This window comes from Tupaia chinensis, unplaced genomic scaffold (genome assembly GCF_000334495.1).
Source record: "Tupaia chinensis unplaced genomic scaffold, TupChi_1.0 Scaffold000047_1, whole genome shotgun sequence".
In the NCBI taxonomy this organism is placed as follows: Eukaryota; Metazoa; Chordata; class Mammalia; order Scandentia; family Tupaiidae; genus Tupaia; species Tupaia belangeri.
Genome location: NW_006159505.1, coordinates 3,978,577 through 4,002,078, shown reverse-complemented (window position 1 = coordinate 4,002,078; position 23,502 = coordinate 3,978,577). Strand labels below are relative to the sequence as shown.

General features: G+C 43.4%; 1 protein-coding gene and 1 long non-coding RNA gene across 4 annotated transcripts in view; one reads left to right on the top strand and one right to left on the bottom strand.

Moving 5' to 3' along the window:
* Positions 1-23,502, top strand: part of XRRA1 (X-ray radiation resistance associated 1) — a 62,010-nt gene that overhangs the window by 25,640 nt on the left and 12,868 nt on the right. For 2 of the 3 annotated variants that reach the window (XM_014590608.2, XM_014590604.2), the window contains exons 9-12: positions 4,484-4,617; positions 13,338-13,466; positions 17,003-17,220; positions 20,252-20,292. In XM_014590608.2, the coding sequence (XP_014446094.1) occupies positions 4,484-4,617; positions 13,338-13,466; positions 17,003-17,220; positions 20,252-20,292 (522 nt within the window). The remainder of the gene's footprint in view (positions 1-4,483; positions 4,618-13,337; positions 13,467-17,002; positions 17,221-20,251; positions 20,293-23,502) is intronic. The other variant, XM_027774183.1, reaches the window with a different exon arrangement.
* Positions 1-23,502, bottom strand: part of LOC102488456 (uncharacterized) — a 31,116-nt gene that overhangs the window by 6,747 nt on the left and 867 nt on the right. Inside the window, exons 2-3 of the long non-coding RNA XR_333384.3 lie at positions 11,954-12,096; positions 1,722-1,857 (exon numbers count right to left, since the gene is read on the bottom strand). This is a non-coding gene — a long non-coding RNA (uncharacterized LOC102488456). The remainder of the gene's footprint in view (positions 1-1,721; positions 1,858-11,953; positions 12,097-23,502) is intronic.

Below are 23,502 nucleotides of genomic sequence, written 5' to 3'. Positions count from 1 at the left end.
ACATAGTGGTAAAAATGTTTCACATTCAAACCTCAGCACAATGACCATCATTAGGAGCCTTAGGGTTGACCCCAAAGAGTTGGTAACTTAAATGACCTCATCTTCAGACATCAAGGGTTAGCCATTCTTCACAAAAGCCTCACTTACCCTGGTCTCAGAAAGGGGGACCTTACACAGAGTGATTTTTTCAGAGTTGATAGCCTCTATATGCCAAGGTTTAATTAAAAAATAAAAAATAAAAAAAAGTTTTTAAAAAGATTTTTAAAAAGTCCTCTAAGAATGGTCATCTTCCTAAAATGGCTTATATGACCTTACATTCTGAAAGCATATTCTACTGGGTACAATGATACCTTCTCTCCATGGTTTCAAGTTATACCAAAGACAAATAAGAGCAATTTACTAAAATTTGGGACAGGATTGATCCTTAGACTTATCCAGGAGTCATACCTCTAGAAAGTTTTAAAAAAGAAGGTAAATTTACAACAACTAATGCAGTTTTGTACTATATTAAACAGCATCTTGTAGTGTATCTCTCCTATAGACAGTGAGACGTGGGTTCTAGATGCTCTAGTGATACAGGGAGCCATTTCCCTGCCCTCCAGGTCTTGGAGCTTCTTAAGTATTTTGTTCTACTTTTTCAAAGAGTAGCCATTGAGATCCCACCTGTTGTGGATTGTGGCAGACATGGTCCTCCTCACCTTACCATTTCAGGCCTCTATTTCAAGTACTGGTGGGCACGGGAAGGGGATGTGACCTCAGGCTCTGATGCCACTGAGTAGCTTAGATCCAGTGGTTACTTATTATTGACCTTTTGGAGGCCCTGCTGTTCGTTAGCATCTGATAAAGATGATTTTATCCAGCAGACCCACCCTTACTCAAGAGAATTTATTTACCTCAGAGAAGAGACTAAAGTTAAAATGTAGAATATAAATAAGAAGAGGAAATCCCCTGACCAGTTGTTAATTTCCATCTCTCTAGGATTTGTAAGGATTCCCTGAGAAAAGGATAAACCTGTTAAATATCCTGACTTCACAATTCACAGTAATGAATTCTTTGGTGTGTACTGAAACTTGATATGACTCAACAGAAGTAGTAGCCAGGTCGGGAATCTTCAGTCCTCATTTTCCCAAAAGGCTGTACTGGGGAGAAAGCCTAGAGCAGTACTCTTTAAGAGTTAGTGTAGAAAAACTTAACTTCTCTGCCATGATTTGCTTCAGACCTGAAAAGGGTTCCACTGGAGCCCTGCTCCGGCAGTCAGCAGACCCTGTTTCTCATCTTGGTTCTGCCAGGACTTTGCTGTGCCTTCTTGGCCAGATAGATTACTTCCTCTGGGACTTCAGTTCCCACCTTGGAAAATTCTGGGCTAGCACTGTGTCCTGTCACTCTAAAACTATTCATTTTTCTATGCTACCCTTGATTCTGTGAAGAGGACATTTAGATCCAACACTAAATAGCTGAAGCAACTAGAACAGGGATTTATAAGCTTTTCCGTTATGAGACCAAACAATAAATATGTTAGGCTTTGGGGTCCGCATGGTCATTTCAAGTCAGTTCTGCTGTGTTAGAGGAAGACAATACATGACTGACAAACATGGCTATGTCCCAGTGAAACTTTATCTATCATATTGACATTTGAATTTCACACAATGTTCACGTATAACACATTATTATTTTTCTGATTTCTTTTTCAGCTATTTTAAAAATATAAAAACTATTCTTACTTCACGGGCCATATGAAACTGTCAGCATGCTGGACTTGACCTCCAGGCTTAGTTTGCCAACTCTTGAGCTCAAGCACTGATGAAACAGCTCAGTTTGGTTAGATGGAGTGTGAGGCGAATATAGTGACGTGTGAGCCTGGAGAAGAGTAGAATAGAGAGAGAATTTTAGAAACTGCCAAGGAATTTAAGCCTTATCTTATGGAGAATAGGAATCCACTGAAGGTTTTTTTTGTTTTGCTTTTGGTTTTTGCTATAGGGTACATGTGCTTACCAGAGAGCGACAGAGAGAAGTGAGAAATCACCCTCTCAGTAGAGTGGCCATGTTGCAATCCCTCCTTCTTCACTCTCTTCTCAGGATTTTGGGCACATACACATGTGCACACCCATGTGCACACACGCGTGATATTTTCAAGCCACAGAGTCTAGTATTTGAACTGCTGAATCAGTTATGTTGGATCCAGCATCTTAACCCCTGTGCCATCTGCTGGCTTGTCATTGAAGTTTTTAAATTGAGAGATGGTAAGGTCCTGTTTTCTTTTTTTTTTTTTTTAATTGTGTTTTTTTTTTTTTTTTAAAAAAAACATAATCATTCTGGCTACTGTATGAAGAATGCACTGTGGAAAGCAAGCATAGGAATATTAAGGAGGTAGACAGAGTCTGTAGGTATTGAAGGCTGTCCACCTTTACTTGTGCTTATCTAAGCCAGCTTTCCAGCCCTCCTCCTTGAAAGTTTCTCTCTTTGCTCCAACCAAGTGGGATTGCTTCCTTGCATGAGTCCCCAGACCTTAGAATTTGCTGATGGCAGCATGAACTCTGCACGTCCTTGGTGCTTGGTATCTTTCATGGTCTGACCAGTCTTACCAAACCCTCCCTCCACTCTGGGTTTCAGTTATACCCAAACTGCTGGCAGTTCTCAGAACAAGCAAGGCTGCCTCCTGTCTCCTAGATTCTATACATGTCACTCAATGCCTTGAATGTCTCTTTGCTCCTAACAATTTGGTGAATACCTTCTAGTCTCTGAGGATCACTCACATGTCACCTGCTCTGTGAAGCCCGTCCTGACCCCGGTAGAACTAGCCATTTCTGTCTTTGTGCCCCTGTGGGTCTGTGTACAGACATCGATTCCAGCATTATTGCTACTTATCAGACACATACAGACATGCCCCATAATGATGTTTGGTCTACGATGGACTGCTTATATGACAGCGATCCCATAAAAATTATAATTGTCTATACGTGTACTGTGGGTTTGTGGTAGGCTATAACGTCTAGGTCTGTATACTTACATTCTTTGATGTTCACATGACAAAATCATCTAATGACACATTTCTCAGCGTGTGTTCCATGTTTAAGCAATGCAGGACTCTATACCTCTACCTGAGTAGGCCAAGAGCTCCCAGAGGGCAGGGACTGATAGAAAGTAAGCCTTCAGCATAGGGCTGGTAAGTGAAGGGATGGTGATGATGATGACAGTGACAGCCAGCATTAATTAAGCATTTACTGTGCACCAAACTCCAGGCCATAGGAATCACTGATTTCTACGTTATAGATGAGGAAGGTTAAATAATTTGCTCAAAATGACACAATTACCCAGGACCTAAATCCATGCCTACAGAGCCCATCAGTTAATTACTTCAGAGAGTCAGATCAAACCCAGCCTTCTCTGGCAGTGACCCGCAGTATGTCTGAGTCTGACCAGCTCCATTACACTGATGTAGCTGAGCAAGACCTTGCTCCTGCACCAGCTGGATAAGGTGCCAAGACTGCTCCTCTTCAGGAGACTTCAATTTGGGCAGAGAAATTGGGATGGGGGAAGCACGCAAGTGGGGTTGGAGAGAAGGAGCTGACTTGTGTATAAGAGCTAACATGAGTGTCTGGAGAGGCTCAGGAGAGAGGGAACAAAGAACGGGCAGGTGTCATTTATCCAATTACCTGTCTTTGCAGAAAGAAATTCAGCCAGAAATTCCTGGCTGGCCGCTTGGTCCCAGTTAACTATCTCATTCTATCTCATGAATCCAGGTGACTAAGTAGAGGGTGGTTGGGGATGGGGTGGCAGTTTGGGTCATGCCTTCATGAGCCAGTTCATTTCAGCTCATTTTTTATGTGTACCTACTTTGTGCTGGGTGCTATGCTCAATTACAAGGGTACAGCATTACAGTTGCATGACCCTCAACCTCAAAGAGTTTATGACCTAGCCCACCACTTTGTAGCACAGGCATATCCCAACACCTATTCCTCAGATACATACTCAGCTATTTCACATAGCCAGCAGGCTTTGAGAAATACCCTGAGAGTGGTCGCAATAAAGCATACTGAGGGAGGGAGGGAGAGATTCCATATAGCTGGGGAATTAGGTAAGATTTGTAAAGTATAAAAAGGCAACTTTGAGCTGGTCTTTCGGGACTTTGGTTCAGATACATAAGGGAAGAGCAGTCCTGTTTGGATAAAAAGCACAAGAAAAGATCTCTAGGTAGGTTGAGGCCAGGATGGGGAGAGTCACTTTGGACAGCACCACAGGATAAGCAAAGGTTTGCAGTGGCAGCTAAGGCTGGTAAATAGGTTAAGAACCTACTCCAGGAGGCCCTGAATATTAATCCAGAGAGCCCGGAGGACTTTATCCTGTGGTTATGGGACTTGTGGGTGATCAGATACTCTGAAAGTTTGGGGGAAAACCCAAAACAGTAGTTAGTTCTCAGGTCATGTCTGAGCATCATTGTCACACACAGTGCCTCTGTTCCCCACCTTTTATCTTTGCATGGTAGTTCTTGGACCTTTCCTTCAACAGCCTGACGGCGGAGGCCATCTATGATCTGGGGATTCTGCCACACCTCCGTGTCCTGCTCCTCACAGGCAATGGGCTCACCTCTCTGCCACCCAATATGGCTGTCACAGAGCAGTAAGTTCCACACCCTAGAGTATCTCCTGTGTGTTCCCTCAGGAGCCTTGGTCTGGGTTCGAGTATCCAGGGGAACAGTCCAGAACCACTTAGAAGGGCTGTAAAGACAGTCTGTGAGCACTCAAGCAGAGAGAATGCCACCCACTGAAGCACCCTCAGCCGGGCACCCACCTTCCTGTGCGCTGTGAGGACAGACACGTGTTTCCCTGTCATTGGTTGGTCATTTGTAAATTGTAGATATTGCTTTTATCTAACAATTCTGCTTCATGAGTCCATTCACTGGTCTCCAAACAGGCTTTATATGTTCCCACCCTACACCTTTGCTGAGGCCATTCCTCCTGGCTGGAAAGTCCTAGACCTTCTTTCATAATAAGAACACATATGTGGTGCTTATTCTGTGCCACACACCATTGCCAGCTCCTTGCATGTTAACTCTTTAATCGTCACAACAACTCCATGAGGTGGGTGTCCTGTTAATATTCCCATTTTTCAGATGAGTCTGAAGCAAATCTGGCTAAATAACTCACCCAAAGTTACAAAGCCAGTCAGGAGGACCCAGGGCTTGGACCGAGTCCATATTATCCCAAAACCAAGCTCATGACCATTCATATTCTCTTTTGTAGATTCTGTACATATTCCAAGGCCCAGCTTAGGCCCTCTTCCTTCCCTTACCAGAAACCTTTTCTTAACTGTTTTAGCCCATCCCTCTTCCAAGAATTAGTAGAATTTAATGTTTCCCCAGGTAGTTTAGTACTTAGCATATTCTGTTATGAATTATGCCTCACAAATATATTTATATTTTTCTAACAAATAGGTAGATTGATGGTGTCTATGGTCTCCCCAACTACCTTGTGAACTCTTGGAATGCAGGGGCTCAGCCTCACTCAGGTTTGACTTGCATCACTCAGTGCTTTGCACATAGTAGGTATTCAGTGCATGTTAACTCATTTAGGTGTGGTGATGGCAAAAGTCATGGAGATAGTGTGCATTGCTACGATGCCAGAGATGGTAGATATTATAGTGACAGTGGTAGTTGTTAGTTGTCAGCACGGTTGGGATAACAGAAGTTCTTGTTATCTTAGGGATGTCATTAGTCAGGTTCTTTCACTTGCAAGTTACTTAAGTCCAATGCAAGCAAGCTTCAGCCGAAAGGGAATTTATTGGCTTATGTTTCTGCAAAGTCCTAAGGTGAACCACTAGGTTCATTTAGCTGACTATGGGTGCACAGGATGTTATCAGGGCTCTGTGTGTACTTCTGTCTTTTTCGGGCACGTGCGCAACTTCCATCACCCTCTCTGTTACTTGCTCCCACACACATGTGTGCATTTTTATTTCTTTGGTGTTATCTTCATTCTTAGGCTTTCTCCATGACAAGACGTGTCTCAGTCAGACTCTAACCAAAAAGACAAAGCTACTTGAGAAATTGAAAATAGATAGAATTTATTTTATTCTTATTGGGGAGAGATCATAGTTGGCATTTTATTATGGAAAAAAGTAAAGTTAACAGTAAAATGAACTTTGATGTATCTATCATTCTGTGATTCTCACCAGATTCTTTCTTTTTTTTTTTTTTTGAGAGATTTTTGCTAAAGGGCATGTGTGCTTGCCAGAGAGACAGAAACAGAAAGAGAAAGCAAGATATCACCACCACCACCCTCCGGAAGGATGGCCATGCCACAATCCCTTCTCCTCTCTTCTCCTCTCAAGGTTTTGCACATGCGCCTGGTGTAAGTTTCAAGCCTCAGGGTCTGGGATTTGAACCATGGTCAACTATGTAGGAATCCAGCGACGTAACCACTATGCCATGTGCTGGTCCCAGTTTAGATTATTCTTAAGAAAAGTCCCTGGGGCTGTCCTTGTGGCCCAGTGGCTAGGGAGCCAGATCCCACATGGCCAACCATGTTGTTTGAATCCTGGTCCCAGAGGCTTGACAAACACTCTGGGCACTTGGGCATGTATGTGTTCCCCAAATCTTGACAGGATAGAGAAATGGAGAAGGGATTTGTGGCATGGCCATGCTCCACTGATGAAGTGGTTTCTCCCTCTCCCCCTCTCTCTTCCTCTCTCTCTGTCTCTTTTTCTGGCAAGCACATGTACGCTCTGGCATTTATAAAAAGAAAAGAAACATCTCAGATGTATCCAGCGTTAGATTAATTCAGCCATAAATGAATCTACAGATTTATATCACTTCATCTGTAAAGATGTATATACCTTTAAAAATAAGGACTCTTAAAAATCCTACCCACAGACCCTTTATTCCACCTGAAATATCACCAATGATAAATAGATGGAATTGGTTATGTAGGTGTTGGAAGGACTGGAAGAGTAAAACAGAGAAGATAGCTATGGGAAGAACAAAAAGGAAGGGTTGATACCCAGAGACTAGAAGTTGCTACCACTGCTGGCCTGGCACCCACAAGTCTGTACCTGCTGCTGGGCCTTTAGAGAAGCCATTGCTGTAGTTCTAGATCTGCTGAAGATGTGCTGTCTTAACCTGAGCCGGAGCTTCTCCCTGCATAGCCACCCCAGTTCATTTGGCCATTGCTGCTGCACTCTCTCTACTGCAGCCAGAATCGGAAACCAAACAGGAGAGTTGCTTTCCCGCCTGCTCTGGCCTTCCAGTTGCTCATCAGCCCCTTCCATTAGTAGTGCCTAACTGGAAGCCAGCTGGAAGGTGTCTGGGAAGTATCAGTTGGTGGTTGCAACCCGTACGATATTCAGCAGAGCACAGAGGGAAGAAATGAAGGCTGATAGCAAATAGGCATATGATTGGCACCATCCACTACTTGGAACCCCAACATCTACTCTTGTCCTTCTCCCACGTTTAATTTCCAGACGATGATAGAAACCATGATATGCTTTCACCTAGCATGAAGAAACTTCCTCTCACACTGAAGCTACTTGTACCCCCTTCCTTTTTTTCTTTTTCAAGAATTACTTTATTTAACAATTAATTAATTAAGTTAAATTTTACCAGAGAGTGAGAGAGAGAAGCCGGGAGGGAGGATGAGGGAGATGGGGGGGTGGGGGGGAGAGAGAGAGAAAGCTGCCAGTTTAAATTCATGCTACATCTGTGTGCATGAGTGCCCTAGATGCTGAGAGGAGAATGGAGGAGGAGGGATTGTGGTGTGGCCATCTCCCCTGGGGGTGATTTCTCGCTTTCTATCTCTCTGTCTCTCTCTGTCTTTCTGGCGAGCACACACGCCCTATAGCAGAAACCTCTCCCCCTCCCCCCCCAAAAAATAAAAAACCACCATCAGGATTGGTTCTGGTTTATGGAACACATCATGCTGTAAGTCAGGGTCCCCATTTCCCCAGCTTTGCTTAGTGAAAGCATCAAAATATTTCACCAGAGGATTTTGGGAAGACGATAGATTAGGAAGCACCAAGATTCTGTTTTCTCACCTAGACAGTATTTGTATTGACAGAATTTGTCTGTTTAATAATACTGAGCTCTATTGAAGGCTTGCATCTTCCAGGGGAAGATTGGACAGCAAATTAAAGTTAATTTTAGTCCATTTCAGCTCTTAGCCCAGTAGCAGCCACCTACCCTAGCCTCCAATCTCATGGTAGACAGTCATGCATGTGTTCTAGGGTAACTCACACAGCTCGCAGGAGTGAGAATAAGCCAAAAGGCCCCTGCCCTCCAAATGTTGGGGATCCGTGCTCTGATCATTGATCACTGCGTCTGACCCTGGAAGTACAGAGTCAGGCATAGGGAGACTGCACTGAGTGGTTCCTGATCACTGAATAAGAAACAATGGAAACATTCGGCAGGCCTTTGGCTGTATCTAAGGTGCCAGGGAGTATGTTGTTGATTTGCTACAGTAAAAAAAACCACATCTGGAACAGGAGCTGAAGTTGGAGTCACTAGTTGATTGTACTTACAGTAATCTATAGTCATTGAAGACCTGTCTGCTGCACAAGCCAAACTAACCAAGAGATGTTAGAATGTCATAGGAATCACTGTCCTTCCATCTAGTTTCTAGCCCTTACTTATCTCTGTAATTACCTGAGATAGATGTATGAATGTATGTATGTAATTATGTATGTATGTATCTCTGTAATTACCAGAGAGAGCTTTCTTTTTAAAAAATAATAATTTACTTATTTAATTTTGTTATTATTATTACTTAATTTGACTAGAGAAAGAAAGAGAAAGGGAAAGACAGAAAGCAGCCTTAAGATGCGTGTTGTGGGAACCAGCAGTTAGCGTAATGGCTATGTCGCTGGATTCCCATGTAGTCAACCGTGGTTCGCGTCCCGGACCTGGTTGCTTAAAACTCAGGCCAGGCGCATGTGCGTGTGTGCCCAAGATCCCGAGAGGAGAATGGAGGAGAAGGGATTGCGGCGTGACCATCCCCTCTGGGGGGTGATTTCTCGCTTTCTGTCTCTATGTCTCTCTCTGTCTGGCTGGCGAGCGCATGCGCCCTGTAGCGAAAACCTCTCCAAAAAAAACAATAAATAAAGATGCATGTCATCATATCACAATTCCTTCTCCTCCATTTCTCCATCCTGTTGAGATTTTTGGCACGCAAGTCCATGCCCCCAGTGTGTTTTTCAGGCTGCTGGGCTCAGGATTCAAACCATATGGTCAGCCGTGTGGGATTGGGCTTCCTTACCCTCTAGGACATGGAGCCAGCCCAAGATGCAGTATTAGTTTAATTTAGGTTTACTGCTGAGAAGAAAAGTTCCTGGGATTTCAGTTCGGCACTTTCTGCTGTGACACTTAGTTGGTCAGTAAACAAGTGGGGGTATTATCCCAGTTATTTCGTGTGTCTTATTTCAGGAACTGTGGACTTAACTACAAAGTAGTAGCCGTTCTCTGAGTTCATTTGAAACACTCGATAAATCCCATTCTGTCATTTGCCCTTCATGATTTCTCCTTTGAGGAATGGGCCGCTGTGCCTCTCCTGTCCCCAGAGTTTAGCACGAGTTTGAAGATACTGTCTAGTAATCTTAACTAGGCCTCAGCTAGCCCTGGTGTAGAGAACTACCCGCAGTGTTGGAAATGTTCTGTATCTGCATGCAGTATAGCAGCTACTGGCCATGTTGAGCTGTTGAGTACTTGAAATGTGGCTAACTGTGAGGAGGAACTTAATTCAACTTTATTTAAGCTTAATTAGTTTTAATTAAAATGCAAATAGAAAACTGAATGAATGACCATGATTCTCCCTTTCAGCAACTAAGTCATTTTTTCTCACCAGATCAAGTTTTTTGACCTTCTATTAATATAATTTTAACTCATTGCAATCCAGTGATGAGTTAAAAATTATTTGAAGCTAGTCCGTCTCTGGTCTCTACAAGGGCAGCATTATTTCTAGTATACACTTGCTCCCAGGGTGTAGTCCTTCAGCACCCTCACTTAGCATGGGCACTTTGGCTTTCATTCTGTGGCACGCTCCAGACTCCAGCTTGTGGTCCTGGACTAGCAAAGCTGTCAGAATCTCTGCCCAGCTTCTCAGTCTTCCCTCCATTTCTGGAGTTCAGCAGACAGGCCTAGGAGGAAAGTGGCATCAAATGGTGCATGAACCCTTTGCATTTCCTTATTTCAAATCTTGCTCCCATGATTTTTTTCACAGCTGTTAGTTCCCAGGTACTAGAAAGCAAATTTAAAAAAAATTATTTGGGACCAGTAGATGCTTAATTGTTATGTCACTGGACTCCTGCCTAGTTGACTGCGGTTCAAGTCCCAGACCCGGTAGCTTAAAACTTGTGCTCCAAGCCTGTGCATGCATGTCCCAGATCCTGAAAGGAGAATGGAGGAGAAGGAATTGCTGTGTAGCCATTCACCCATGGGAGTGATTTCTTGCTTTCTGTCTCTTTGTCTCTCTCTGTCTCTCTGGCAAGCCCACATAACCTATACCAAAAATTTCTCTTAAAACTTATTTAATTTTATTATTATTATTATTATTATTTAATTTGCTATAGGGCACATGTACTCATGAGAGAGAGAGAGAGAGAGAGAGAGGAGAGAGAGTGAAAAAGCAAGTTGCCAGGTCTGGGATTCCAACTGTGGTCAGCCATGTGGGAGTCGAGCTCCTTAACCACCATGCCACCTGCTGGCCCCTTAAATCATTTTTAAAGTATATTTTGTTTGAATTTCCTAGTTTATACTCAGGGAAGAGTTGGCACACATTATTTAGTCTGCAGTACTACAACCTTTTCATTTATTTTAACCAGGTGCTTGGGGGCACTCTGTATGGAATAGCTTTAAATTCGACTCCTGACTGGATTTTTTTCTGGATGGTACAGATTTGAGCAATAGTTTTGCAAGAGAACGAGTTTGCCTCCTCCCCCCCCCACCCCTTTTCTGTTCACTGCAAGATATTTTTCCTCTGGTTATGGGATGAGGGGAATGCGTTTAGTCTGGTTCATTCCATCCTGAAGGTGTATGCCTTTAGGGTCCCAGATTCCCATAGGAGGTCTCTGATTAGATGCCCCATCTCCAGTGTGCCCTGGGCTTTGATTCTCTGGTCTTGCGAGACTTAAACCATCCATCATTTTCAGCAGGGCCAGTAGATGCCCCGAGGCTAGCTTGTGTAGTAGCTTCCCTTGTGTAGTCACTCTTTCTGGGTTTTTGTATTTGGCATACTGCTTCCTTCCTGTCCTCACATCTCTGATGGATCTTTATTTCTTCTATGTTTTATCATTCTCACTGTTTTCAGTGGACCGCCTTGTTCCATAGAGCTACTGCACACCATTCTGTAATGGCTCTCAGGTAGAGATTAAAAATTCAGTGTATGCGCCGGGCACAGTTGCACACACCTATAATCCTGGCTAATTGGGAGTCCGGGGCAGAAGGATCGTGACACAGAGAGACCCTGTCAAAAATGCCCGTCTCTGTCTCTCTCCCTCCTCCTCTCTTTCCTTCTCTCTCATTAAAAAAGAAAAAGAAAAAAAGAAATCTGCTGTATGAAATTGTTCCTTCCAGGGAGAGGAAGCTGGTCCCCCATGACCTTGAAATACTGTGAACTAAAGGCTTCCTTTCCTGTCTTCTTTTGAGTGCCTGTCTTAGAGCTTCAAGCTGGTTCCACACATTGCTGCAGGGCTCTTCGTGACAGCTTTCCTGGGCTTCCCAAGCACTGTGGAGCAGCCGAGGTCGTGCGTCTTGACTTTCACATCTGCTCCTCTCTGACTCGCCACTTTTCCTTCGCAGGTGGGCTGCCTGTGTCCCTGCGGGCCCTGAGCCCCGTGATGGGAAGCATGGCTGCCCAGAGATCCTAATTACATTGCAGATTCAGCCACAGAGATGTTTTTTTTCTCTCTCTCACCATGGCTCAGAGCATAGCACATTCCCTCTCCACTCTTCCTCGTTTGGCTTAACACCGCCTACCTGAGCTCTCCTGCCCGTTTCCATCACAGCATTGTCCCACTGTGTGCAGCGTGTTGTCTCGTCCATCGGACGACTGTGAGCACCTGGAAGGGAGCTGAGTGTTCTCTTTTCTTTCTTTTCTCAGTCCCTGGATACATGAATGTCTGTGAAAGAGATTCAAGAGTGTGAAGGAACAGATACACATCTGTTTGCCCGCTTACCTGGGAAATATTCCTGACTTTGGGCATATGCTGTAGTCCTGGCCGTGAACCCACCACCTGCCTTTGTTAAGCCCTCTCTAGCCGAAGTGACAGCTCCCCCTTTCATCTCCGCACCCTCCCATTCAAAGGGGGCTTGTAGATGTGACCGGGAGAGGTGGTGTGTGGTGGTGGAAAGGGCCTGGATTTGGAGTCAGGTGGCCCTCAGTGCTGGCTGGAGCTCTGCCACTGTCTAGCTATGAGGCTTTTGGCAAGTCGCCCTGAGGTTGTTATGGAAAGGATCCCCAGGGCTGTTTGAGGTTAACACAGGTAAAACACTTAACGCAATGCCAGGGATATCACAGGCTCTGAAGAATGTTCATTTTCTGTCCTCGTGTGTGTGTGTGTGTGTGTGGTTTTTATAAGGGTATATGTATTTGTGCCAGATGTTCATGTGTGTTCTTATTGTGGTGTGTGGATGGGGTGGAGTATGGAGAGAAAGATAAAAATGTGATTTGTGTCAACTGCCTGTGTGAATTTAAATAGAGTTATCCAGTTCTCATCCCCCTGGGGGTATAAATGAGGTCACACGATGGTAGTACCTAAAGGCTACCACTTCCTACCCACCTGTAAAATTCAGTACCTCAGCCTCTTAACTCTCACTCTGGTGTTTTGGGGCATGCTCAAAGCTTGAGATTAAAAAGAGATTTCTCATCTCCTGAATGACATGAGCATGTGAGGAAGTCACTTGAGAGGAAGAGGAATGCCTCGCTACAGTCAAGGCTGGTGCCTTTCCCCCAGCCTACCCAGCTGGTGCCATTGTCGCCTAGTGCTCCATGCTTGCCTGTCCGTGGGGTCACACAGCATACCTGAGACTTCCCTGAGACCAAACTGTACTGTGTTCCACCTGCAGAATGCTCCCTCAGTCAGCCGGCTCATGCCTCATTCACTCTGGCATTTCCACACTGCCAGTGCCCCCCAGCCTGCTCCAGCCTGGTCTCACCTCCACACAGAGCAGTGTGTGTAGGGGTGGGCTTTGGGGCAGGGGTCAGTGGGGAGGGACTTGCATCTCTTACCCATCTCTTGGATACCAGAGATATTCCGCAGCTATAATGCCTCCCTGTCGATCCCCTCCCTGTCCTCTGTCCCTTCCTGGGAATGGCGGAGCTCATTCTCTGGGTCATCGCTCTCCATCTTGGCACTCACAGGGAGGCATCCGTAACATCGCTGACGAGCAAGAGGTACATCCTGAGGTTTCCAGCGCTGGAGACACTGATGCTGGATGACAACAAACTCTCCAACCCCAACTGCTTCGCCAGCCTGGCTGGACTCAGGAGGTGAAGGCATAGGTCTCTCTACAGGGCCCACTGTAACCCCTAGCCTTGCTCACACCCTCAGTGCACCTCTGAAAGCCCAAATGCTTGGGTTTAAATCCAACACTCTGCTACACACAGGGTCAATCATTTTCCCTCTCTCAGAGTTAACTCCTCTGCAAAGTAGGGTGTCAGTAGGGACATTTCTGATCATGTGACTGGATGCCATGCAGCAGAGAGAGAGGTGGGTGGGAAGAGACACTATCCAAAACAAGACCCTGACCTTGAGAGAAGACACAGGGAGAAAAAAGAATCATAGTCAGAAAGGGAAGTTTAACTGCTGAGTTCTACCATCTGATTGAAGCAATGAAAATGTGGATCTAAATGGCTAAGTTTCAGGTCCCTGGAAAGTTTATTTTGCATTCAGCTACCATTTACTGAGTACCACTTTATGCCAAGTCATTTACATATTATCTCATCTAATCTTTAAAATTTTAAATATTTGTTAAAATTTGTCGATTTATTTATTTACAGTCATTCACTGTACTACAATATAGTATACAAAATGAGATTTTCCATCCAGTATACATTGTATATTGGCTCAATCCAAGATATTATCATACATGTTATCAACAAATAATTTTCTGTTTATTGTTTCTTATGTATTTTGCTTTATTTCCCCCCCCCCTTGATTCCCTACCTCTCACTCTCTGCCAACTCCCCACCTTCTCCCACACTGTCTCTGGTATGTACAGTTGTTTTTCATACATATTTTTTTTTTACATTTTATTGATTCACTAAAGATCTTAATTAATTTAAAGACTTTCAAGAGCAAGCACAGCTGATAAATACATATTCAGGAATGCATGTCTGACTTTACACATAAACCTCAGTGAGTAAAGTGAACATACTATAAAGTACCACCTTGCTGGGGCTATATAGTTTACTGTAGTCATTAAATAGGCATTAATAGGTATTTTTAATACACATTTTAATTTTTAAAAAGTTTTAGTTTTAATATATTGAAATTGAAAAATGTAAAGAGAAATTTGCTTAAAAATTAAAGCCAGGAAAAAGGTTAGGATTCAGCTCAAATGGTAGGTAGATGAACCTATCAACAGTTCAAGAGAAGACAAAAATCCTTAAATATGGAAATCAAAGCATCAAAAAAAAGTCAGTAATTTTTTTTTTGAGAGATTTTTTGCTACAGGGTGCGTACGCTCACCAGAAAGACAGACAGAGAGATAGAAAGCAAGGCATCACCCCTTGGGGAGGATGGCCACACCACAATCCCTTCTCCTCCATTCTCTTGGGATCTTGGGCATGCACACACATGCACCTGGCGTGAGTTTAAGCCACTGGGTCCAGGACTTGAACCACAGTTGACTATATGGGAGTCTAGCAACATAGCCATTACGCTAACTGCTAGTCTCCGTAATTTTTAGTCTAAAGTAAAAAAATTCTATTTCACTAGTTCAGACTCATATAATTAATCTCTCTTCTATTGAATTTGCAGTGTTACTGTGGTTTGATCTTTCCAGTTAAACTCTGGAAGTTAACATTCAACTCTGGACTTGTCCCTACCATTAGGCTGACCATACTCTTGCCTGTTTCTTGTACTCTTATTTCTGTGTGTCCAACTTTAGTTTTCCTGGTATAGCACTCCTTTCAGCACTTCTTGGACAGCTGATCTGGTGTTGGTAAATTCTTTCAGGTTTTGTTTATCTGAGAATGTTTATGTCTTACATTTCCATATGAAAGACGATCTTGCTGGGTATAGTATTCTTGGTTGAAATTGTTTTTGACTTAACACTTTAAATATATTTTCCCATTCTTTCCTTGCTTGCATTATTTCTGATGAGAGGTCCAATGTTAGCCTTATGGGATATCCTTTGAAAGCAACTTGATGTTTCTCTCTTGCCAATTTTAGTATCTTGTCTCTGTAGTTTGGGTCAATCTGACTGTGATGTGACTTGGAAAGATCTTCTTGGGTCTATTCTATCTGAGGTCCTTTTTATTTCTTGGGTCTGGATATTTGAATGCCTCTCTAGGTTTGAAAAGTTTTCTTCCAGGATTTCATGGAATAGATTATTAGTTTCTTCACCTTTGGGAATACTGATAATATGGATGTTTGGGTGTTTAATGGTATCTAGTATTACTTGTATGTTATTCTCATTTGGGGGGGGGCGGTATTTTCTTAGTCTTTTTGGTGAATTTTTCTGGTCAGAGTTTCTATCTTCTACATTTGAGATTTGATCTTCTGCACGATCTAATCTGCTTTTCCTATTTTCAAGGGAAGTTTTGATTTCCTGTATTACAACCTTCATCTCTAACAGTTCCTTTTGATTCTTTTTTTATGATGTGTATCTCCTCTTTCAGATCGTGTGAGAACTTCCTCACCTCCTGGAACTCGGTGTCTCTTCTCTCCTGCATCTTCTAGAGTTTGTTGTCTCTCTTCTCTTGCATCCCTGTTAGCTTTGTCAGTGTGAATCTTTTCAATTCTATCTGCCATTTCCATGAGTTCTCTTTTATTCTTTGTGGAGGAAGAAGAGTTATTCTCTTCCACTAGAGGAGAGAGATTTTCTTGGTTTCTCATATTTCTTATGTCTCTGTGGTGGTTTCTGGTCACCTGATGGATTATATGTTTTTTCTTATTTTGGGGGTTAAATCTGAGCTATCAGAGGAATGCAGAAGGAGGTACATAGTACCATTTTTCTCCTGTTGCACAACTGAGTCAATGAAAATTGAGCCTTAATCTGACCCTAAAAGTATTCAGATATTTGTGAACTGAGCACCTAGACTTGTCCAAAAAATCACTGTGTGGAGGCTGAGCAGAAAAGTGAGAAAGATAAAAAGAAAAGGAAAATAAATAGGAAAACAAAACGAAACAAAAACAAAGAAGAGAGAGAGAGAAAGACAAAACAATAAGAAAAAGAGAAGAAAAAAAATTTTGTCAAAAAATGAAAACCGCACACTCAGAACTCAAATATAAATGGCTGCTGACTGGCTTATCCTATAGGGGCGGGGGGAAGGTAAGAATTAGAAAATAAAAGAGCAGCAGAGTGCTAAGTTTAAAAAGTAAAAATATATATGTATTAAAAAGAGAGAGCGAGAGATGGAAGAGACAGAGAGAATAAGTAGGGTACTGTAACTGGTTCCTGGCTAGCCTGAGGAGCAGGAGGGTGAAGTCTGGGCAGAGGGTCTTCGGTGGTTGAAATTCCTGAATGAGGACGCTCAGAACTCAAATACAGATGGCTGCTGATTGACTTATCCTGACTCCTGGCTTGACTGGGGAGCAGGAGGGTGAAATCTGGGCAGAGGGTCTTTGGTGGTTGAAATCCTATCTCGTATAATCTTCACAAGTATTTTGAAACATTAATAAATATTTTTCCCATTTTTGAGATAGGGCTATTGAGGCCCAGAGAGTAAGTCACTGCTCAAAGTCACAAGAGAAGTAACTGTCCAACCCTGATTCCATGTTCTTCCCCTAAAGTTGTTTGGTAAATATTTCTGAAGTATCATTGTTGCTGTGATTCTGTATTCACTCTCTTTAATCGAAGACTAAAGAAGTTAAGCCTGGACCAAAATAGGATTTGCCGGATCCCATACCTACAGCAGGTTCAGCTCCGAGACGGCTCAGGGGACTGGGTGGGAGGCAGGGGAAGTCCTCACAAAAGGCCCCAGTCAATGCTGCAGCCCAAGTCCTGGATGTTTGAGGCCTCAGAGGAACAACCGGATTATACTGTATTGCCCATGAAAAAGGACGTCGACCGGACAGGTGAGTAAGGCCCCTTGTTGCAGAGAGTAGCCCAATAATGGGAATAACTTTCTGAGAGTTTATTCTGAAAGTCTGTGGCTCCCTGGAGAACTGCTGTATTAAAGCTGAATTTTTCAATAACATAAAATATTTCAGTGACCCCCTAACTGGCTCTATCAGTTAAGATGGTTTTGGGACCAGCTAGGTGGCATAGTGATTAAGGTGGCTGGATTTCATATGGCCAGCCACCAGCACGGGTTGAGTCTTGGACTCAGCAGCTTGAAAAATATGCCAGGTGCATCTGAGTGTGTGTCCAAAATTCCCAGAGGAGAATGGAAGAGAAGAGAAGAGATTATGGCATGGTCATCTCCTCCACTGGGGATGATTTATCTCTCTATTTCTCTCTCTCTTTCTCTCTGGCAAGTACATGTGAGATTATAGCAAATATAAAAAAAAAAAATTGAGATAATTTTGCGGCCCAGCCATGGTGGCACAGAGCACCACTGTAGTACAGTGCTGGAGCCATGTGGGAAGATATCCTAAATATCCACAGATTGATTGATTGATTGATTGATTGACTGATTGATTGCCATAGGGCACAGGCATTTACCAGAGAAAGACTGAGAGAGGGAAAGTGAGGAATCACCCCCAGGGGGATGACCATGCTTCAGTCCCTTCTTTCTCATTCTCCTCTCGGGATTTTGGGCATGCACACATACACACCTGGCATGTTTTTCAAGCTTCTGGGTCTGGGACTCAAACTGTGGTCAGCCATGTGGGAATCTAGTGCCTTAACCACCATGCCACCTGCTGGCCCCTGTTTATTTATGTTCTTAATTACCAGAGGACATGTGTACTTGTAAGAGAGAAACAGAGACAGAGAGGGAGAAAGCATCCTCCACCTCAAAGGGATTGAAGGACACACCTCAATCCTTTTTCCTCTTTTTCTCTATCCTATCAGGATTTTGGGGCACACACACACATGCACGCACATACACACTCATGCCTGGCATGTTTTTCAAACTGCCAGGGCTGGAATTGGAACCACAGTTAGCCATGTGGAATCTGGGTTCTTTAACACTAGGCTATGGACTGCTCTCCAAATTATCTTTACTTTGTTATCATACTTGAATGCTAATTTGGTTAAATAGAGAATTCTAACCTTAAAAGAATTTTCCCTTAAAGCTTTGAAGATCTTACACCATTGCCCACTAGGCCTACTGTTGCCAGTGAGAAGTCTGATTCCAGTCTGAGTCTCATTTCCTTATAGGAAATGTGTGTTTGCTCTCTGATTTCCTTTCTATCCCTTAGAAATTTTAGTAAGATGCTACTAGGTATGCAACACTGTTTTCTTCTTCTTCTTCTTTTAAGAATTAATTTTAAATTTGCTGTAGGGCACACGTGCTCAAGAGAGAGAAAGAGAGAGAGAAAGTAAGCCTGCCAGGTCTGGGATTTGAACCATGGTCAGCCATGTGGGAGTCCAGTGCCCCAACCCCCGTGCCCCCTGTTGGCCCTCACAAATCTTTTTTTTTTTTTTTAAATCAATCCTGTTCAGTACTTTGAGGGGTCTTTCATTCAAAGATACAGGGTTTCCTTTACTTGGAGAAAAGTTTACTTCCCTTTCCATTTTCTATGTAGTGTTCCTCTGAAATTCTCTCAGATGCTGGAAGTTTTGCATCTTTCTTTTCCTCTTTTCTGTCTTTTTTTTTTTTTTTTGCCTTTTTGTACTACATTCTGAGAAAAATCTCTCAGCTCAGCTCATTTTATGAATTAGCTCTTCAACTGGGTCTTTTCTTTTAGTCAACACATATATTAAGTTTTTAGTTTGATTATAATACTTTAAATGTACAAACTTGTTAATAGCTTCACTTCTGTAACAACCTTTTTTCTTAGGAATGAAACTGCTTTTTAAATTTCACAGAAGATACTGTTGGGTCATTGGAAAAGTCATGATATATTTTTTGTATAGAAAAACACATCATGACTTTTCTGACAACCCAATAATTATTCCATTTGAAAGTTTAAAATTTTTTTGTTAACTTTTTTTTTAGGTGCTTGTCCTTTTTTATTTTCTATTTCATGACTTTTTTCATACTGTTAATGAAACCCTTAACCAGAAGCTTAGATTCTGGAGTTGCTTCCTATGACGTGGGGAGGGGCAGGGTTTGCATTCAGGCAGGGTGTTGCAGTAGCCCATTTTTCTAGATGTGGGACTCTTTGTGTCTCCAGGGAATCACTCAGTATCCACAACTGCAGCCTTGGCTCATTCTCCTACTTTGTTTACTGCACAGACTTTCCCAAACTCCCTTGCAGACCCTCACTGAAGGGAAGGTTAGTTATGCCAAGCATTATTCCAGTTTCTCTTACTGCTCCCCCTTCACTGTCATGTGACATTTCTCATTACCATATCATTAACACATGGAAGGGGTCCCATTATTAGTCAGGGTAGAAGTAAGTGCTGCTGCCTGGGATCCATCCCAGCACACGTTGCTTTATTAGTTTGAACTTGGCCGTTTACTGGCTTGTTTTCTTCTGTGGTCCCAAGAATGAAGTCCCCCTGGAGCCTCCTATGACCATGCGGCTGGTGGGTCTTCGTATCTTTCCTGAATGCAGTGACCTAACACATTCTAGTTGTTCTAATATACAATAATTTCAAATCCTCTGACAGATGTCTCTTGTACAGTTCATCTCTGCTAAGACAGTTGGTTAACTTTCTGTTCAGTATGGACTACCTAGCAGTTCTAAAGCTAAAAAGGTCTTGAGTATTACAAGGAGGTCAGTGTGGCTGAAATGTAGTGATTGAGGGAGAGGGTAATAGGCAAGTAAGCAGGGCCTAATCATGCAGGACCTTGAGGCCTGGCTAAGGAGTTGGGATGTTATCCTAAGGGCAGAGGACTTACTTCTCACCTGATGTCACAGCCAGCTCCTCTCCCCAGTTAGCACTGGAGCCAGGGAGCAGTGAAGTCCCTCTGGGAGGCAGACCCAGACCCTGACCTGCTAGGGGTCAGCCAGTGCTCTTATCAACCTTGGTTCTGTTTCTGTTTCGTTTCAGAGGTTGTGTTCTCATCTTATCCTGGATTTTCAACCTCAGAGGTAGGAACGGCTTACTTTATATTTGTGTTTTTGAGTTGGAACAGTAATTTGAATGAATGAAAATAAGTAAGTTAATGGAGCCATGAGAGGCATTTCTGTAGATCTCAGTGAGCAAGCCCATTTCTTGAACAGGTATTTACCAAATCCTGCCATGTGCCAGGCTCTGTGCTACCCCCTGGAGATGCGGTGGTGAACTGGACTGACAGGGCCCAGGTTTCATATAGCCAGTCTGGCCTTCATTGCTCTCCAGTGCTGCTCAGTGCAGGGTAATAGCAGTGGCTGCCTCAAGTGATAAAACTGGCACTGACGTGGGGCTCCCACCAGGAGGAAACCCAGTAGCTCCCTAACAAGATCTTCCCAAAGCTGGCAAGGTCTTTGTCAGATACACCACTACCCAGGACCTCATCCTTGGTGTCATAGGCTTAGACACTTGTTTATCATCAGAACAGAGAACTTTTCTCTAGGGGCAGACACTTACTCACTGAGCACATGTGTACTGGTGTGCATAAGCTAAATATTGATTTGTTCATTTACAATAAGGGTACAATTCTACATTTAGCCAACCCACATCCTTGGGAGGCAGCTCCATACACTGCCTCCCCACAGATGCAACTGTATGAGAAATTGTGTCAGTTAACTATTGCTACATACCAAGCCAGCCCAAACACTACTGACTCCAAAGGATAACAATTTATTGTTTCTCAGTAACCTGAATTGGCTCTGTGGTTCTGCCAGTTTCACAAGGGTTGACTCAGGCATTCAGCTGGCAGGTGAGCTGGGACCTGGGCACAGGTGGACAGTTGGCATGGCTTTGTGTCTTTCTCTGTATGGTCTTTTCATTACAGGCTTCTTTACAGTCCAGAGACATAAGGGTTTCAAGAGAGCAAGCAGACTGCTAAATTCTGAAATCCAAGTAGTGTCAATTCTGCCACATTCCATTGGTCAAAGCAAGTCAAAGGCCAGTAAAATACCGAGATATGATTCTGATGCTAACCCCCAGGGTCAGTGTAGACCCCACAAGTTTAAGGGCAGAGTTCTGTTAACCTCAACAGAAGGCTGAAGCAAAATAAGTGAAATGAAAATGATTTATTTGAGCCCAGACTTAAAATGAATTTGCTTCAATGAATAGCTCTGGTTTCACAGACATATGCCCATCTGAATGGTGACTGAAAAATCTAGTCTATATTGGATCATTGGAAAAGTCATGACGTATTTTTCTATGCAAAAATGTGTCATGACTTTTCGACAACCCAGTATAACAAAGAGAAGGGCGAGAAGAGGTGAGGTCGCAGGTTGTTTGTCAAGAGTTAACACTGAGTCATTTAAATAATGCAGGCAGCTGACTGACTGTATCTTACTTTTTACATCATGAACTCAAGAACACTGGAAGAAAGGTGGCGGGGTCACATTGCGAAATCTATACTCCTTTTGCAGTGAGTAAACTGAGTTAAGCAGAATTAACCCAGCAATTTCCTCTTCTACTTGATCTGCAGCACACAATTTGTTTACTGTAAACTAAGACATGCTTTTTTGGGCAATAACCCTGATGGGTATGGCACAAAACCAAAATCTCAAGCCCATGCTTACTACTTAAGTTTTAAGATTTAAATGGACCTTGAGTTCCACAGACTGCACTGAACTACTTTGTTTTCACAGTTCCCGACATGATTGCCCTCATTTTAGATGGCAGCCACAAGTTTAGGGGCCCCCAGTCTATCCACTTATGAACAGTTGGCTGTACATTTGGGAGTTCCCATAATCTACCAGGTTCAGTAATTTGATAGAAAGTGTTCCTAGAACAGCACTGACAGTTTTACTACGGAAGATACAAATAAGAGCCAGCCAAATGAAAAGACACCTCAGGCAAGGTCTAGGACGGCCCAAATGCAGTTTCTATGCCTTCTCCCCACGGAATCAGAGCATATCACCCTCCTGGCACATTGCTGTGCTTACCAACCAGCATGCTCACTTGAGCCTCAGAGTCCAGGTGTTTACTGGAAAATCACTGCCAGTTTGTTTGAACTCGATCTCTAGCCCCCCTTCCTTTCCCACAAGTGAGGCTGGCTCACAGCCTCAACCCTGTAATCACACGGTTGGTCTTTCTGGTGTGGACAGCGCCCCTTGTGAGTTATTGCATGAACTCAGGTGTGATGCTTGGGGTCCTGAATGACAAAGACATTCCTGTCACTCTGGACATTTCCAGGGTTTTGGGCGCCCAGTGTCAGGAATCTGGAACAAAGACTGGACAAATTCTTCACTGACAAGAGCCAGTCTATATAGTGTCAAGGGAGTAAAGATGTAGATTCCACCCCTGAGCGGGAGGAGCAGCAAGTTCCCAATGTAAAAAGGCTTATCTGTGGGATGGAGGAACTCATGACCATTAAATAGTTTACCACTGAAGTCAAAGATAACTGGTAGGAAGGCTCAGTGCTCAGATCCCAGTTGTCCAGCAACTGAGAACCTAGTGTCAGCTGGTTGGATGACACTTTTAGTGTCTTTTCTCTATAAACACCAGATGCGTCCCCCTCTAAGATAGAGCCCTCTCTGTTCCCAGCAGGGCCAGTCATTTCTTCAGTTCAGGACACTCTGGAGCCTGACTCTGGCTCCTTCTTTTCTGTGCTGTTGTCTCCTTCAGCTCACACAGCATTGCTTCAAGCAGGGAGTTGTGTGGCAGAGGAGACCACCTTATCACTGCTGCCATGTTTCATCTGGCCTCTCAGACGTTGCATTTGGATCATCCGGGGAGGGGAATCACATACGTTCCCAAACACCGTCACTGGCTTTTACTCTCACCCGTGACTGACCTGTCTCACCTAGGTGGTTTTCCAGTTGGCCCCAGAGGGCACAAGATCTTTGACTAAAAGTAGTTGCTCTACACTCTTCCTTGAATGTGTAAGTGAAATTTAAATGACTTGCTCAGGATTACACAGTGTTTAACAGATCTTGGAACAGCATCAAATTCATCCTAACCTAATTACTAGCCCAACATCTATCCTTCTCATTTTCTTTGGTTCCATGTAATTCAGTGAATCTGTGAACCCTCAGGCAGTCTGGGTTATATGAAGAGACCATGCCCAGATGCACCATGCCCCATCTGGGGCCAAGGCCTAGCTGAAGTCATTCAGGACTTGACTGTTAGTTTAGCCTCAAATGGCAACCTCCATCATAGAATGTGTACTAGCCCATCAGTCCAGTGTTCAAGGTTCAAGT